The sequence below is a fragment of the Danio rerio genome, chromosome 11, assembly GCF_052040795.2.
Source record: "Danio rerio strain M-AB ecotype USA chromosome 11, GRCz13ab, whole genome shotgun sequence".
Lineage (NCBI taxonomy): Eukaryota > Metazoa > Chordata > Actinopteri > Cypriniformes > Danionidae > Danio > Danio rerio.
The window spans coordinates 38,094,858-38,110,346 of record NC_141031.1 but is presented as its reverse complement, the minus strand read 5'-3'; the positions used below and the strand labels follow the sequence as shown (position 1 = coordinate 38,110,346).

Genomic DNA, 15,489 nt, shown 5'->3' with positions numbered 1-15,489 from the left:
GTCTTAAGTAAAATAAAAATAAAAGAACTAAGAACTCAAGCTCACATGTTGTTAAATAACATGTGTCACAGTAATGTACATACAGTTGAATTCAGAATTACTAGCCCTCCATTGAATTTTTTTCTTTTTAAATATTTCCCAATTGATGTTTAACAGAGCAACGGAAAATTTTCACAGTATGTCTGATAATATATTTTTCTTCTGAAGAAAGTCTTATTTGTTTTATTTTTACTAGAATAAATGCAGTTTTAAATTTTTTCATCATTATACAAAATTACATAATTAAACTTGCCTAATTACTATAACCTGCCTAGTTAACCTAATTAACCTTGTCAAGCCTTTAAATGTCACTTTAAGCTGTATAGAAGTGTCTTGAAAAATATCTAGTAAAATATTATGTACTGTCATCATGGCAAATATAAAATAAATCAGTTATTAGAAATGAGTTGATAAAACTATTATGCTTAGAAATGTGTTGAACAAATCTTCTCTCCGGTAAACGGAAATTAGGGGAAAAATAAACAGGGGGGCTAATAATTCAGGGGGCTAAAAATTCTGAATTTAACTGTATGTACAATTATACAATGTCTAAAAAGGCATTTTAAGAGGTGTTTTGACAGTTCAGAGCAACCGTACAAGTGAAAAGCTAAATACAGATAGTACATTTTACTTTAAATTCATCCTGTTTGGCGTTTTCTATTCTTTTGAACACACGTGACTGCTGCTTGTCAGTCAGACAGCACTTCTATGTTCCTTCTTGCTGTCAATTGCGGGAAAAATTATCGATGAATGGTTTATGATAAACCACTGTAAGTTTGAAACTAACTGAAGGTGCTGTGTGACGAAGCGGAGTCAGATTAGAAAGTCAGATTTTGATACAACACCTGAGCATTGAGCACAGATGACTATGACACAGTACATAATCTAAAGACAGAATGTGGCGGAGCGTTGAGAACCCCTATGCTGCATTCAGTGTCTGGTGCATCACTGCTGTTATGTTTACACGTGTATTATTTTTCCTGAGGCGATTTAAACCAAAATACACAATGACACTCAAGTGCCCACGCAAGTGTGAGGCTGGCAGTTCTCTACAATCATGTAATTTATCGGCTTTAAGATATCGGTCTAATTTTTACATCGGACAGATAACGATAACCTTAAAAATAGCATTTATTGGCCGAGCCAATAACGATATGGCCGCCGATATATTGTGCATCTCTAACATGCTTACAATCTATAAAAATATCTGGCAACCTGTGTATGAGTCATGTCAGAGAAGTAGTGGATGTGTTAAAAAAAAAAAACAACTATCCAATATTTTAAATTTGTACCAATCTGGCAACCTGTATGTGCTTCATGTCAGAGGAGCAGGGGATGGGTTAAAAAACAACTATCCAATATTTTAAATTTGTACCAATCTGGCAAACTGTGTGTGCTTCATGTCAGAGGAGCAGGGGATGGGTTAAAAACAACTATCCAATATTTTAAATTTGTACCAATCTGGCAACCTGTGTGTGCTTCATGTCAGAGGAGCAGGGGATGGGTTAAAAAACAACTATCCAATATTTTAAATTTGTACCAATCTGGCAACCTGTGCATCATGACGGAGAAGCAGGGGATGGGTTAAAATATATATACAATATTTTCAATTTGGACCGCAATACCTAGTTAAACCACTAATCCTATATACATCACTTTTAAATATTTATTGATACATACCTTATCTCCAACCACAAACAGTAGATGGTTTTGAGAGAGAACTGCTGCAGTAGACGACACCTTCTGGTTCTCTACAAGTGAGTAATTAGCAAAGATAATGGGGCTGGACCTTCTCAGGACGAGCTGTGGTGAGAAAAGCAGATGATATAATGATGCATAAAAATGACATTGGTAGTATCTGGCTTGTTTATATTGTGTACCTGCAGCAGTCTCCCGTCTGAGGTGCCTATATGAGCCACTGTCTTGTTCTCGATGCTGGTGACTAGCAATGAGGTAAGCAGGACTCCTCTCATCTGTCTGTTGAACAGGTCGACTCTGTAGTACGGCTGAGCCACCAGCGTGGGATGATCTCTGCATGTCATGTTGTGCTCCATGCTCTAATCACACACATGTGTAAAAATAAAAATAATCAGGAAAGCACTGACATCTTTTAAAGAGGTGAAAATACTTGTTTGAGGTTCTATATTATGTTGAGCACAAGATAGTATGAACAGGGGTGGATTTAAAGCAGCAATTAGCCACTTAGGGCCCCCTTAGGGAAATTTAGAGGCCCCAATAAATACCTAGAAGTATAAATTATACCTATAACATCATTTTATATCAACTAAAATTTAAATATAACATTTTAATATAGCATACAAACTTAATATCTACACAAATTTGTCTTACACCCTCAATCATAAAGCAGTCTAGCAGTCAAATCAATTAAATATTTAGTTTTAAATAACATTATTTTGTATTTATTTATTATTTTTGGTTGTGAATTTATTTTAAGAAATGTAGATATTTAAAATGCAGATATTGCCTTAAGAATAAACATAGAAAAGGAGATTGAGTGATATAAGATATATATATTTTTTTAAATGAATAAAAGTACAAAGGGTGCATTTTAGGACTGTAGGGACCTATGGCTGGTAATTACTTAGGGCCCCCAAATCACTATTTCCGCACCTGATCATGAAGAATGTTGGAAACTGACAGCACCTGACTTCCATAGTATTTATTTGCTACTATGGATGTCAGTGGCTACTGGTTTCCAGCATTCTTTAAAAGAAATTCTTTACAAATTGTTTATGTGAACCATCTATTAAGTAGAAGCTCTAAAGTATGATTTCCAAAATAATATCTTTCATTTTCTTTTTTTAAAACAGACCTATGCCTATGCACTAAAGTACTTTCTTGATTTAAAAGATGCATGAAAATAAAGGTTTGTAAACATAAAAACATATAAATAAAATATGTTAAATAAACAGACAGACGGATGGACGAACAGACAGACAGATACCGACCGACCGACCGACCGACCGACCGACCGACCGACCGACCGACCGACCGACCGACAGACAGACAGACAGACAGACAGACAGACAGACAGACAGACAGACAGACAGACAGACAGACAGATAGATAGATAGATAGATAGATAGATAGATAGATAGATAGATAGATAGATAGATAGATAGATAGATAGATAGATAGATAGGAGTAACAGTTATAAATGTCAGTTGTATCACAATGTTGTGCATAATTGGGATATTACAGTAATGTAGTCACCAATTTAGATTCTGACCACAAACATGGAACAAAATGATCCCAAATGTCTTTTTGTACCTCAGTGCTGTGGTGATTCGTCTGCAGTGTAAACTAAGATATCATATTTTGCTTTCTGATGCAATTCCACTATTGTTAGAAAGTTTAATTTATCAAACAGCAGGCATTGACCACATAACCCAAGCAGAATCTGCTGACATGTTTTACTATTTCTGCACAGAACTTGTGTACAATCTGCAAATTCATGCGGAATGACTATGAATAAGATATACTATATGACAGTATAGTAACTAAAAACTTAAAACGTGAAATAAAAATAATAATAATAACTTTCATTTAAGGTTTACAATGCCAATTCTATTACATCCACTTGTTTGCTAAACAAAGCAATTCTCCCATATAATATATCTACTAAAACACAGAAAATATTATATTACAAACTGTATTGTAAAAAGATCACATAAACATTTGCATATTAAGTCAATAATATTACTGAAATTAATATGAAAATGGAATAAATATATATTTACACACATGTACATAAGTAAATAGATTTATTGGGTGCGGATATCTGGCCTTAGAAAATTGGGAAGTGGCTGAAATTTTCCATATCCTGTATAGCATGCTAGCTATTCAAAACTAACATGTTAACATGATGAAAAACAAAGACTGTACGAACATTTCTCAAACTTGGTTGGTAGAAAAGTTGCACAACCAACAATTTCACTAAAATTACTAAGTACAAGCGTGGAAGCGAAAGATTGAAGCAGTGTACTGATGCTGTGAAACGTTACCTGATAATACCTGACAAATGCATTTTCATTGTGAAAAAAACCCAAGTTATCTTTCAAAAACAACAGCAGAACTACAACACTTCTAGCTGCTTAAATGTGCTAAATCATCAAGTACGTCCAAAATGAGTGTTCTGGTAAGTGTCTGTCACCGGAACTTCAAAAATTGCACTGTAATTTTCTCCTTTTCCCATAAACATTGACTTCACTGGATAAAACCTCTGCTTTTAACAGCACTCAAACACACACATACACACCAACAGTAAACTGTTTTTAAACCAACAAACTCACAACCACACTCGAGACATTCTCCCACCCACAACAAGGGTGTTTGGATTGTCAAAGTATACAATTCTCAACTGAGTTCAGCATGAGACAGAGAGAATTACCCAGCACGGCTTATCAACAAATACATGAACATAAAAATATATATACATGTAATGAAATAAATCAGTGTATTTTAACTGCATTTCAAAATATCAAACCAAGTGGAATTGGAGGAGAACTGTGTAAATGGTTACAAAGGTTGTTTTCTTGAATAATAGTGTACAGTTAATGTTTGATAAGTGTAGTGCATTCATTGTCATATTTACTCTATTGATGATGAAATCCTAAAAAAGACTTGAGACAGAATACACAAGCAAGGGATTTACTGACCCACACTCAGATGATTTCAGAACAAGTCAATTAAAATACCTTTAGGTTTTTTTAATGTGTTATGACACCACAGCACCCACTAGAAAGACTGTAAGTCTCAATGCAAAACAATATTGGAAAAGGTGAAGGGGTATAAAGAAGAGAAAAGAAAGTGGGACAATATCTGGAAACCAGTGGAGGGCAATTAGAGCAACCCACCAATTCTTCAAAACCACATGTACTGCCATTTGCTAAAGTTAGGAATTAAAAACAGAGGAGTGTTTAAATATTTTACAAGTTTATGTATTTTTATTTTTAGACAACCATCTGTTTTTTTGTTTGTTTATTTTTTTTTGTACATCAAAATCAGTCTTACGTAACCAATACTTGGACATGACCACAATATTTTTTGCGATTGCAATTTATTTATTCATTTTATTTTCAGCTTAGTCCCTTTTATTAATCCAGGGTTGCCACAGCGGAATGACCCACCAACTTATCCAGCACGTTTTTTCGTAGCAGATGCGCTTCCAGCCGCAACCCATCTCTGGAAAACATCCACACACTCATTCACACTCATACACAATGGACAATTTAGCCTACCCAATTCACCTGTACCGCATGTCTTTGGACTGTGGGGGAAACCAGAGCACCCAGAGGAAACCCACGTGAACGCAGGGAGGACATGCAAACTTAACACAGAAACGTCAACTGACACAGCTGAGGCTCGAACCAGCGACCTTCTGTCTGTGAGGTGACAGCACTATCTACAGCGCCACTGCGTCGCCCATTGCAATATATATTTACAAATTAACAAATAACGTTAAAGCCATTTTAGAATGATATTTCCATTCTACCTAACTGGTGTCAAAGCATATAATAGGACATTTACCTTTTTAACATCAAATTATAGAATCTAAATAACCATAAGAATGCTAAGTATTTTGATGTGTTTATGGCTAGTTAGTTGCATTATTATGCTGTTATTTAATCATTATATTATCAGTGGCATAAAATGAACTCAAAATGATAATAATATCACTTATCGCAACAATTTCTGACAATATATTGCGCAACAAAATTTCCTTATCATGCAGGCCTAACAACAATAACAAAAAAATAATAACAATAAGAATCTAAATTTGGAGAAATTAAAGTACTGCAATACAAAATAAAGACAATTAGAAACATTAGGCAAATAGAAATTAGATGGACATGCAACTATTTCTGCGTCACGCTATTGTTCACCGTTGTTGCCACAAAAAAGTTCATTTAAAGATGTTTTTATTCATGTTCAAATTATAACATAAAAGATTTTGTAATATTTTTTTAAAGAATTGTATCAAATTATGAAAGGACTATTATTACTTTTAAAATGCATTATTTTATTATTAGGGATGTCCCAATCAGATTTTTTGCCCTCGAGTCTGAGTCTTTTGTTTTTGAGTATCTACCAATATCGAAACCCAAACTGGTACTTCTGTAATACATAAAAACAATATAGAAGAGTGAAGAAACAGATCCAGGATGTTCCTTATTTTTTATTTAATTCACCTTATTTTAACATTCAACAACTCTGTTAACAAACTGTGAAGTAGCTTGTACAATCAAGTAATAAATAACATAAATTCTTCACTTTTGGATTTTCGTGCAACAGTAAATATAAAAAAATAAAAACAAAGAACACCTCAACTTAACAAGTTTATATATCTCACAGCTGGCAATGTTGTCAATATTAACTCTATAATACCTCCAGACCGCAAACATACTCGCGCTTTCCGCTTCAAGCTGCTTCCGTGTTTACTTTGCCAGCATTTAACCAATAGCATCCCTGCAACAAAGTGATGTCATGCCGCACTCAGTACAGTTTCTGTGTGAAGTCAAGAAAGAAGTCGAAGTCTGTGCCACCACATAACTATAGATGTGTTTAAAAAATTATGAGAATGTATATAGACATATATATTTAAATCCTGACTGGGAGGCACGGTCCAATCCCAATCAAGTCTGAAACCTCGTGATCGGGCCCGATTTCCGTGATTGGATCTGGCATCCCTATTTATTATTATTACAACTATTAGTAGTAGTAGTAGTAGTAGTAGTAGTAGTAGTAGTAGTAGTAGTAGTAGTAGTAGTGAGAAATTAAGAAACTCAGGTGCTTGCCCATTTAAAAAAGTCTTTTTATAATTTAATATTCACAGACACTGTAGTGCACATTGATTAAATTAATTATGCAGCACTTTATAATTTAATCAATAGACCATTTTAATGTGGTGATGTCACTGGCCCATGATCATTTTCTGCTTGTTGTCAAACTATTTCATATCTGTAACAAGTGACAATTCAATCCTAACTTAATGGTATAGCAGCTATTATAACAGTCCTTATCAATGTGTGGAACTTTGTGGACTCAGAAGCTATGGAAATTTAAAATGTAAAACAGGAAATACGTTAGGACCATTGTTATTGTTTACTTCCCTCAAAATGGTCAATGCCTCTACGTTCAGCACATCACTATAATTGTACTTAAGTAAGCTGAAAATGCACCAACCTCATGTGGGCAGCTTTCACACGGCTGAAAATGGCAAAGGCCTCTGGAAAGCTGCTCTGGTCCTGACTTGCAGCAGTCCTCCACTCCATCGTCTATTGCCGTGTTTACTGTATCCATCGGAAATGCACAAAGTGCTGAATCATGTTCAGGAACACCTGAGTCATCAGTTACAGCAAACACGCCATACAAGATATCATCCTCTTCTTCAGCACCCAGCTCATCTGCAAGCTCCCGTCCGGCCTTGCCAAAGTGGGCTGCTTGAACTACATTGTAGACCACATCTTTAAAGGGTTCGCTGACATTGCTTCTCCTTCGCCTTTTGGGCTCGAAGCGACACTCTAAAACAATTTCACGATAACGCCGCATCTCCCATTCATGACGTGGCAGACGGCCGAGTCTTGTCTGAAAGGGTGAAGAGTCCAAATTTGTTTTCTCTCGCTGGACGGACAAGAAGTAGACAAAGTCCTGTGTGTAAAAGCTGTAGACGTACTCAATGCCATATGTCTGCTGTAGAGCAGGCAACACTGTCAGTCCTCTGACATCAGTGTAAAAACCATCCTCCGTCGCGACTGGTCGGCGTACAGAAATGGACATGCGTCCATATTTCTGAGTCACGCTATTATTCACCGTCGCCGCCACAAAAAAGTACACCGTTTGACCCTCCTCCACCATGGAGACTTTTGTTCCGAAGGGACTAGCTATACAATCCGGACAAAACTGCGGAGAGTTGAACTTCTTCCGGAATAAACACTTCGAAGGCCCCGGAGGATTTCCATTCTCGCGGAGCTGATGGAAATAGCAAACCCCATATTGGGTACTTCCACACGAGTACAAGTACATCAAGAACGTGTCAAGGAGCAATACCTCATTGTCTGTGTCCTCATGAAAAGGATCTCTATCAATATCACACAAATCGCATATCTCACACTCCGGGCTGCCCACGGGTCCCGTACGGAGCTCCCAGAGTTTATCCAAAGAGTTGTTAAGTGCCTCAATAATGTTCTGAGAGGCCACGTAGACCTCTTTGTAAAAGGAGTTGGTCACTATGTTCTGGATGGGGTTGCGAGTCTGATAGTAAGGCATGGGATATGGCACTGAGAAGTCCACAGAAATAGGGGCCGTTGGGGGACAAGTGTCCAATGCGGAAGACATTAGAGCCTGTATCCAGACACATGTCACTAAATGTGTGGCCCAATGGACCATGTCCACTCCAGGGTGAAGCAAATGGCTGTAGTGTGTTGTGGTTACCTCCAGCAGGCGTCCATCAGTGAAGACATCCTGAAAACAGGAAGGCCTGAGAGGGAAACAATCACAAAGAAGATTAATTAAAAAGTGGCCAATCAATAGTTCACACAAAAGAAAACTGGTATCACTTTATTTTAATTGTCCTTTTTACACATTTTGTTGAATTTAAGTTACATTGCATCTACATGCCAAATAATTCTCAATAGATTATAAGTAGACTGTTAGGTTGGGGTTAGTGAAAGTTGAAATGTATTTGCAAAGTTTCTTGTAGTCAGGTAAATGTCTGTTGAAGGAGCAGTATCAGCAGATATTATGCAGACAGTTTACTAATACTCAATTGAAAAGTAATTGGCATGTAAATGCAAGTTGCAATGCAATTTTTGGTTAACAAAATGTGCAATAGGGACTATCAAAACAAAATGTTACCAAAATACTTTCAATATGCCTTTTAAAATGTGGGACAAAAAGGACGCTGGCAAGTGATGACATAAGGGTGATCTAATTGAATAAAAAAACAAGTTTAGATTCATCATAAGGGAAATGTTTTGCTTATTCATGTCTGTCTGGACCTTTAAGTCAGGAAGAGAGAAAGTCATTAAGGGTAAAAATAGATATTTTACACAACCCTGAGAGAACTTCATTTTTATTAAAGTGTTTTATGATGCAAAGGAAAAACTTTTGGGAATGAACTGGTTGGCTTCAGAACACAATGTTCTCTGTAATACATGTTTTTTTTTTTCTCTCTAAGCTATTTATTAACAAAGCTCATCACCATATTCCAAACTAAGGGCCTCTCGAATTGACATTCATGTCACATCCTAGACGTGCTTTTTTGAGTACAAAAGTTGCAAAATGGAGGTTGCGTATTTCAGTCAAGAGCTTTATTTAACTGGCAAATTAACCAATTACTTTTCAAATCGTGTCACGGCATTTGCACCTGATTCTTCTGAGATCTTTATAGAAACAATTGTGAGTAGTTAAACAGCTTTACCTCGTAGATATGGGCTAAACTAACAATATTGTAATCTACATGTAGCCCAGTGATTGCCTATTAATACCAAACTTCATCTTAAATCTAAACCCATGGTTAATGTGTAAATGCAGTGTAGAATTTATTTATCTTTGGGTAAACAACAGAGTTGAAGATGTTTCTTAATAACTGATGGATACTGACCCAAAAATGTAACACTTTTTTTATGTTCCTTTAAAATAATGAATCATTAGGATTATTTACTGACCCACACTCTCCAATAAACATACAACTAACAAAAATATATACAATTACTAATTGAACAAAACATTTCCTGTTTTTAACACAACTAAAATAATTGTTATGGCACAGATACTACTCAGTTAATTATAATTCAGATTTTTTGTTATCACTGACATAACAATTTTCTAAAAGTGTGCCAAGGCAGGTAAAAATCTTAAAAACAAGAGGGTTATTTATATATTAAGTCATGGCAGCTCTATTAGAATAATTATTTGTACTAAAGAAGTAACTTTTAGGCAAAAATAAGTGTTAAACTATGGCTATTTAGCCATTGGAAAAGTGGACGAGAGGCAAATCACCCATTCTAAAGCTTACACGTTTGGTATAGATAGTATCCTATCTATATGCAAACATTTCTAATTACATTTTACCAAAGAAATATGTAATAGGCTAAATGAATATCAAATTGAATATTTTGAGATAAACTATGAGAAAACACTCACCTGTTGTTGATGATGGCACACCAGTGAAGCAGCACAGATCTCGGGAGGACAAATCCTCAACTGCATTTCCAAACATGTGTACCAGTGTAATGAACAACTTTAAATAAATATTTACATTAGTTTACGCTTTAAACCGGATTATAGAAGTACTTATATATGATTAGAAAGATGTCTTGGGTTTTTAGACTGCTGGTTATGTTCAGTTTGTAGCACGAGTGCCGCTGACTGGAGGTGCAGACAGTCCCCGCCCACCGGCATACAGAAGGAAGACGGCATGCCTCATGAATATTAATTACGCATATTTATAGGCATAGTAAGATCAATTGAAATAATTTATTTAAATATTATTAAAATATAACAAATGGATTACACAGCAGTATATGCCAATCTAGTGATCGTGATAATATGTATTTTAATAAAACCAAAATAAAATCAACCAAAATTTAGCCTACATGATAATAAGCACAAAAGTTAATTTGATATTAGAAATGCAGTCATTTAAAACATTTTTATGCGAGAGCATTTACTAAAGAAGTTCAATTTTAAGAGTCTTTTACATGTATAAAAAAGCAACTATATTATAACAAAACCATAAAAATAGATAGATCTCAGACAGACAAAAGGAGGTAAGCACAAGTACAAAACGGCATTCCTCATGAATATTAATTAGGTCACAAGGATTTTTAAATAACGTAACCGACTTAATATTAAAAAGTGCTTTGCCATAGTAATGTTTAATTTGATTAATTTAACAAATATAACAAATAAATGACACAAGAGAATATACCAGTATAGCAGTCATGAAAATATTTCTCAACAATTATATAAAATAAAATCCACTGAATTTAAAACAGCGTCAACATCACACAACATGTTCACTGCAAAAAGAATATTATAAGAAACAATTTACACAACTACTGACTCATTACTTGTCTATTATTATGATATTAACTGTTTATTATTAGTTCTTCTCATAAAGTACAATGCCTAATTCTACCCACCACCCAACCCAAACTTAGTGTATAAAGCTAAAAGTCTTAGTTAATGGTTTATCAATAGCATGAGTTGTACATTACTATAAAGCGAGATCAAAAGAAATGATGATTTTTACTGAGCTACAAAACAATATATTTCTAAAACATACACTAATTGCCAACCATTTTGGGACACCTTTTCGAATCATTGAATCGATGTTGCAATCCCTTCCATGTCCAGATGTGTAAAAAATGAAGTATGTTAATTAATTAATTAATTAATTAAAATGCTGACAGGGGTAACACATTGTTTCAACAAGTCCTAACCAATTTTGTTTGTTGGCATTCATCTGCATGTTGTGAATTGAAATTTAAAAAATGGAGTGGGGTCTGCGTTTGCTTTCTACAGAGTCAATTCCAACAGACCTCCAAATTTTGTGGCCTTCAGATAAGCTAAAAAACAGGTGTCGAAAGCTTAATTAAATAGGTTTCAACTGTAAGCATTTAAACCTAAGCCTTACATCACTAAGTGCAATGCATAACATCAGATGCAATGGTGTAAAGCAGTGTTTCTCAACCAGGTTCCTGGAGGACCACCAACACTTCATGGTTTGGATGTCTCCTTTGTCTGTTACACCCATCACAGGTCTTTCAGTCTCTGCTAATGAGCTGATGATCTGAATCAGGTGTGTTTGGTTAAGGAAACATGGAAAATGTGCAGAGCTGGTGGTCCTCCAGGAACGTGGTTGAGAAACACTGGTGTAAAGCATGCCGCCATCTTGCACTCAAGAGCAGAGTAAACCCTCTCCGGAGTGACAAACCACTCTTCACTGTCTGGCGATCCAATGGAAAAATCTGGGTTTGGTGTTTGCCATGAGAACGGTATGTTCCAGATTGCATCAGAGGAGGCTTATGGTGTAAGGTTGTTTTTTAAAAGGTTGGGCTTGGCCCTTCAGCTCTACTGAAAGGCACTCTTTAAGCATACTAAGACATTGGCTGCGTCCGAAACCGCCTACTACTCAAGAGGTACTGTATTTAATTTTAAACGTACTACTCGGCCATTAGAAAAGTACGTTCTATACGGTGTGAATGTGAAAAATATGAATGGAATTTGGACGTACTACATCCGCCATTTTGTCATGGTCACGTGACCTATCTGCGTCAGTTGCATCGCTTCACTTCCATTCATGAATTCTCTCGCGGGGCATTATGGGATAGCACAGGGTGCATGGGATGCACACTCCAGAATCTCGCCGGATGTAGTAAGTCTTCCGGGTACTTCTTGCATACTGATTTTCGAATTCTTTGAATTCGGACATACTACTCGGCTCACATACTGATTTTAGAGAACTATATTGTATGGAAGAATGTGGTTTCGGACGCAGCCTTTCTGTATATTTTCATGCTCCCGTCCCGACTTTGTGGGAAAAGTTTGGGAATGACCACTTCATGTTTCAACATGACTGCACACCATTGCACAAAGCAAAGTCTATAAAGAAGAATGAGCAATGAATGAGCAAAAATGGATGTGCAAGTTTGGTGTCCAGAAAATTTACCGGCCTGCACAGAGTCCTGACCTCAACCCAACTAAACACTTTTGAGATAAATTAGAGCGGAGATGATGAACCAGACCTTCTCACCCAATTTCAGTGTCTGACTTCGCAAATGCTATTCAAGAAGATTGTTCAAAATTTCTAGAAACATTCACTCTTAAACCATGTTGGAATAATTTCCAGATAAGTTGAAGCCAGTTTGCAGCTGCAAAATTTAGACCTACTCCATATTGAACCCTACTGAATAAGATTGGGATGTCATTAACGTGCATGTGCAGATGTTCCAAACCATTTGGCAACATAGTTTATGAATAAAAAAAATTGATTTAATTAATAAAATTTTAATTAGGAGTCAACTATTATTTTGTTTCACCAAAATTATGCCTATAAAAATATGTAAATGTTTTTATAGCTATGTATTATACACACCATCTTATTTTTAAATGACTAGAAGCACAAAAGTACACTTATCCTATAGTCATTTAAAACATTTGAATGAGTTTCCATTTGCAAAAAAAATTAATTGGTTCAGTGTTAGTTTAAAGAAAAGCATTTAAATTATAACAAAATAATAAAAATCTCCTAAAAATAGATCTCAGATGGAGAAAAGAAGAGAAAGCACTGGTATGAGCAGCAGCACAGCTCCCTGCCTCAGAATTTACCCGTTATTACACAGGTTTCCATCACAACATGACAAACTAGTGTTTGCAAAGCCATACTGGGATAGGAAATGTTCCACTACAGTAGTGTTAGCACAGACAATTTGGTTTGCACATCCTTTTAAAGTAGGGTAGATGGCACCTGAGAAAAAGAAAATGGTAGAAAGTTAAGCACAAATAAATAACAAGAACTTTGATTCATTAACTTTAGGAAGCAGTTTAGCAGATTACTCAGAAGTGTTTGCTGTGAATCACCTGTTGCAGTGATGCACTTGGTCTCATCACCTTTACAAGACATTGTCTGAGAGCAGTCTGTGCCGTTGCAGGTGTAGCAGCTCTTTTCATTAGCTGAGTCTACACAGTTCAACAAAAGCAGAGACAGTTAAATGGAGAAATAATTTGGAATAGTTCAAGCATAAACAAACAATTATTCAAATGTATTCAGAAATGTGATATAGAGATGAAACAATTTGTGACGACGCACTCCGGCAGTTCAGAATGAATTCTTGTTTTAGCAGACTTCCATTACTTTGATATTTAAACATTTACAGACCTTTACCTTTAGCAAACAGCTACATTACACTGCGCATAATACAGTACATATCACTGAAAGGTAATAGGTAATATTTGAAAAGGCACTTTATGAACTGTAATCAATGTTGGGTGTAATTAGTTACAAAGGAACTAGTTTCTTAAATTATGTTTTGCTGAAAAAATTTAAGTAAGGGATGACGTTTCAGTTTTAGGTAGTTTAATTACAGTTACTTTCTTTAAATACGTCACATCAGTTCTGCATAAATCAATCCAGGAAAGCAAAGTAATTTTATTTATTTTTTGCTATATTTTGCAATATAAATGTTTTTTTCAACTAAAGAAGGTAAAAAAATTTTCAAGAAATTGCACATGCTTTAGAAAAAAATATTGAGAAATCAGTTTGTGAAAATACAAGGTAAAAATTCAAAGAAACAGAGCAATTATTTATGTTTTTATTCAGTTATTTTAAATAATAACCAGGTTTTTCAGCTAAAGAATTTTGGACTTGTCCAGCAGCTGCACTTGTGAAAAGACAGAAATTAGATACAAAATGCAGGCTTCCACACAATTCATTGACGTTGTCTCAACACAAATCGATTAAGTTTGATAAATCAACTTTACAAATTTAAGTGGATTGAACATAAAACAATTAAGTTGTCCCAACAAATCTTATTGAGTTTTTAGCTCATTTAAAAAACTAGTTTAAACAAGCAGCAAAAATCTTCTTTTTTTTTTATGTGTACACATAAAATAAGTTGGAACAGTCAATTTTTGTATGTATTTTGTTTTACCTGTTGTAGCATTGTTCTGAAGATCTTTTGTCACAGATCTGAAGAACAAACTTTCATGGTGTATCCAAGTTTTCCAAAATTTACAGTCCAATTATCATAAAGGGCATTTGCGCAATCCCACGTGAAAATACCATTATCAATACCACCAACTGCAATGAAAAACAATAAAAAATAAAGATTCATTAGCAAACCAAGTCAATAACATATTCATTACCAGACACTTTACAGTCATGCAGATCTTACTATATTTGATACTGGAGAAGCAATGTGAGCTTGAATTGCAGGTTTTTTGGGAGCAATTTGAAGATGGCACGTCACAGTTGTAACACTTCAGTGTCAGCGCTGTAAGTCAATAAAAAGATAAGAATGAGGCGATTTTATAACTATAGCAATGAAATTAAAATAAGAGTGATATATTAAATGTATTTAAAAAAGAAGTGCATTTATTGGAAATCAATTTTGTGCGACATACCTTTAGGAAAAAACAGAGTAAAAACAAACACAGAGATGATTTGCAGCGCCATGGTTCAGCCAAAGAGTGTCACACTGACAATGAAAGATTATTATATAGTGGATTGGTCAGGGTGTGTGTTTTTTTTTTTTTTTTACACGTTAAAGCATAATGTCTTCCTCTGTGTGTTTTGACATTTGCAAGATACACATGACAACGTGCACTCATCATTTGGGAATTTTCCGATCATATTTAAATGACAGTACGTCAGTAAATGCTAATGTATATAACCTTATTTCTATAAAAGGAAAACAAGCATTT

General features: G+C 35.2%; 2 protein-coding genes across 2 annotated transcripts in view; both read right to left on the bottom strand.

The window, feature by feature from the left end:
- mst1rb (macrophage stimulating 1 receptor b) overlaps positions 1 to 10,452 on the bottom strand; it is a 43,708-nt gene extending 33,256 nt beyond the window's left edge. The window contains exons 1-4 of the mRNA XM_087274004.1: positions 10,207 to 10,452; positions 7,246 to 8,539; positions 1,920 to 2,096; positions 1,720 to 1,842 (exon numbers count right to left, since the gene is read on the bottom strand). Coding sequence (XP_087130130.1) covers positions 1,720 to 1,842; positions 1,920 to 2,096; positions 7,246 to 8,448 — 1,503 coding nt within the window. The 5' untranslated portion in view covers positions 8,449 to 8,539; positions 10,207 to 10,452. The remainder of the gene's footprint in view (positions 1 to 1,719; positions 1,843 to 1,919; positions 2,097 to 7,245; positions 8,540 to 10,206) is intronic.
- Positions 10,453 to 13,286: 2,834 nt separating this feature from the next.
- Positions 13,287 to 15,281, bottom strand: LOC147834874 (uncharacterized). Its single transcript, XM_087272936.1, is given in 6 exon segments — positions 13,287 to 13,534; positions 13,648 to 13,746; positions 14,718 to 14,749; positions 14,752 to 14,866; positions 14,961 to 15,059; positions 15,190 to 15,281. Coding segments are annotated over 6 exon segments (645 nt in total). The 5' UTR covers positions 15,242 to 15,281.
- Between the last annotated feature and the right edge of the window lie 208 nt (positions 15,282 to 15,489).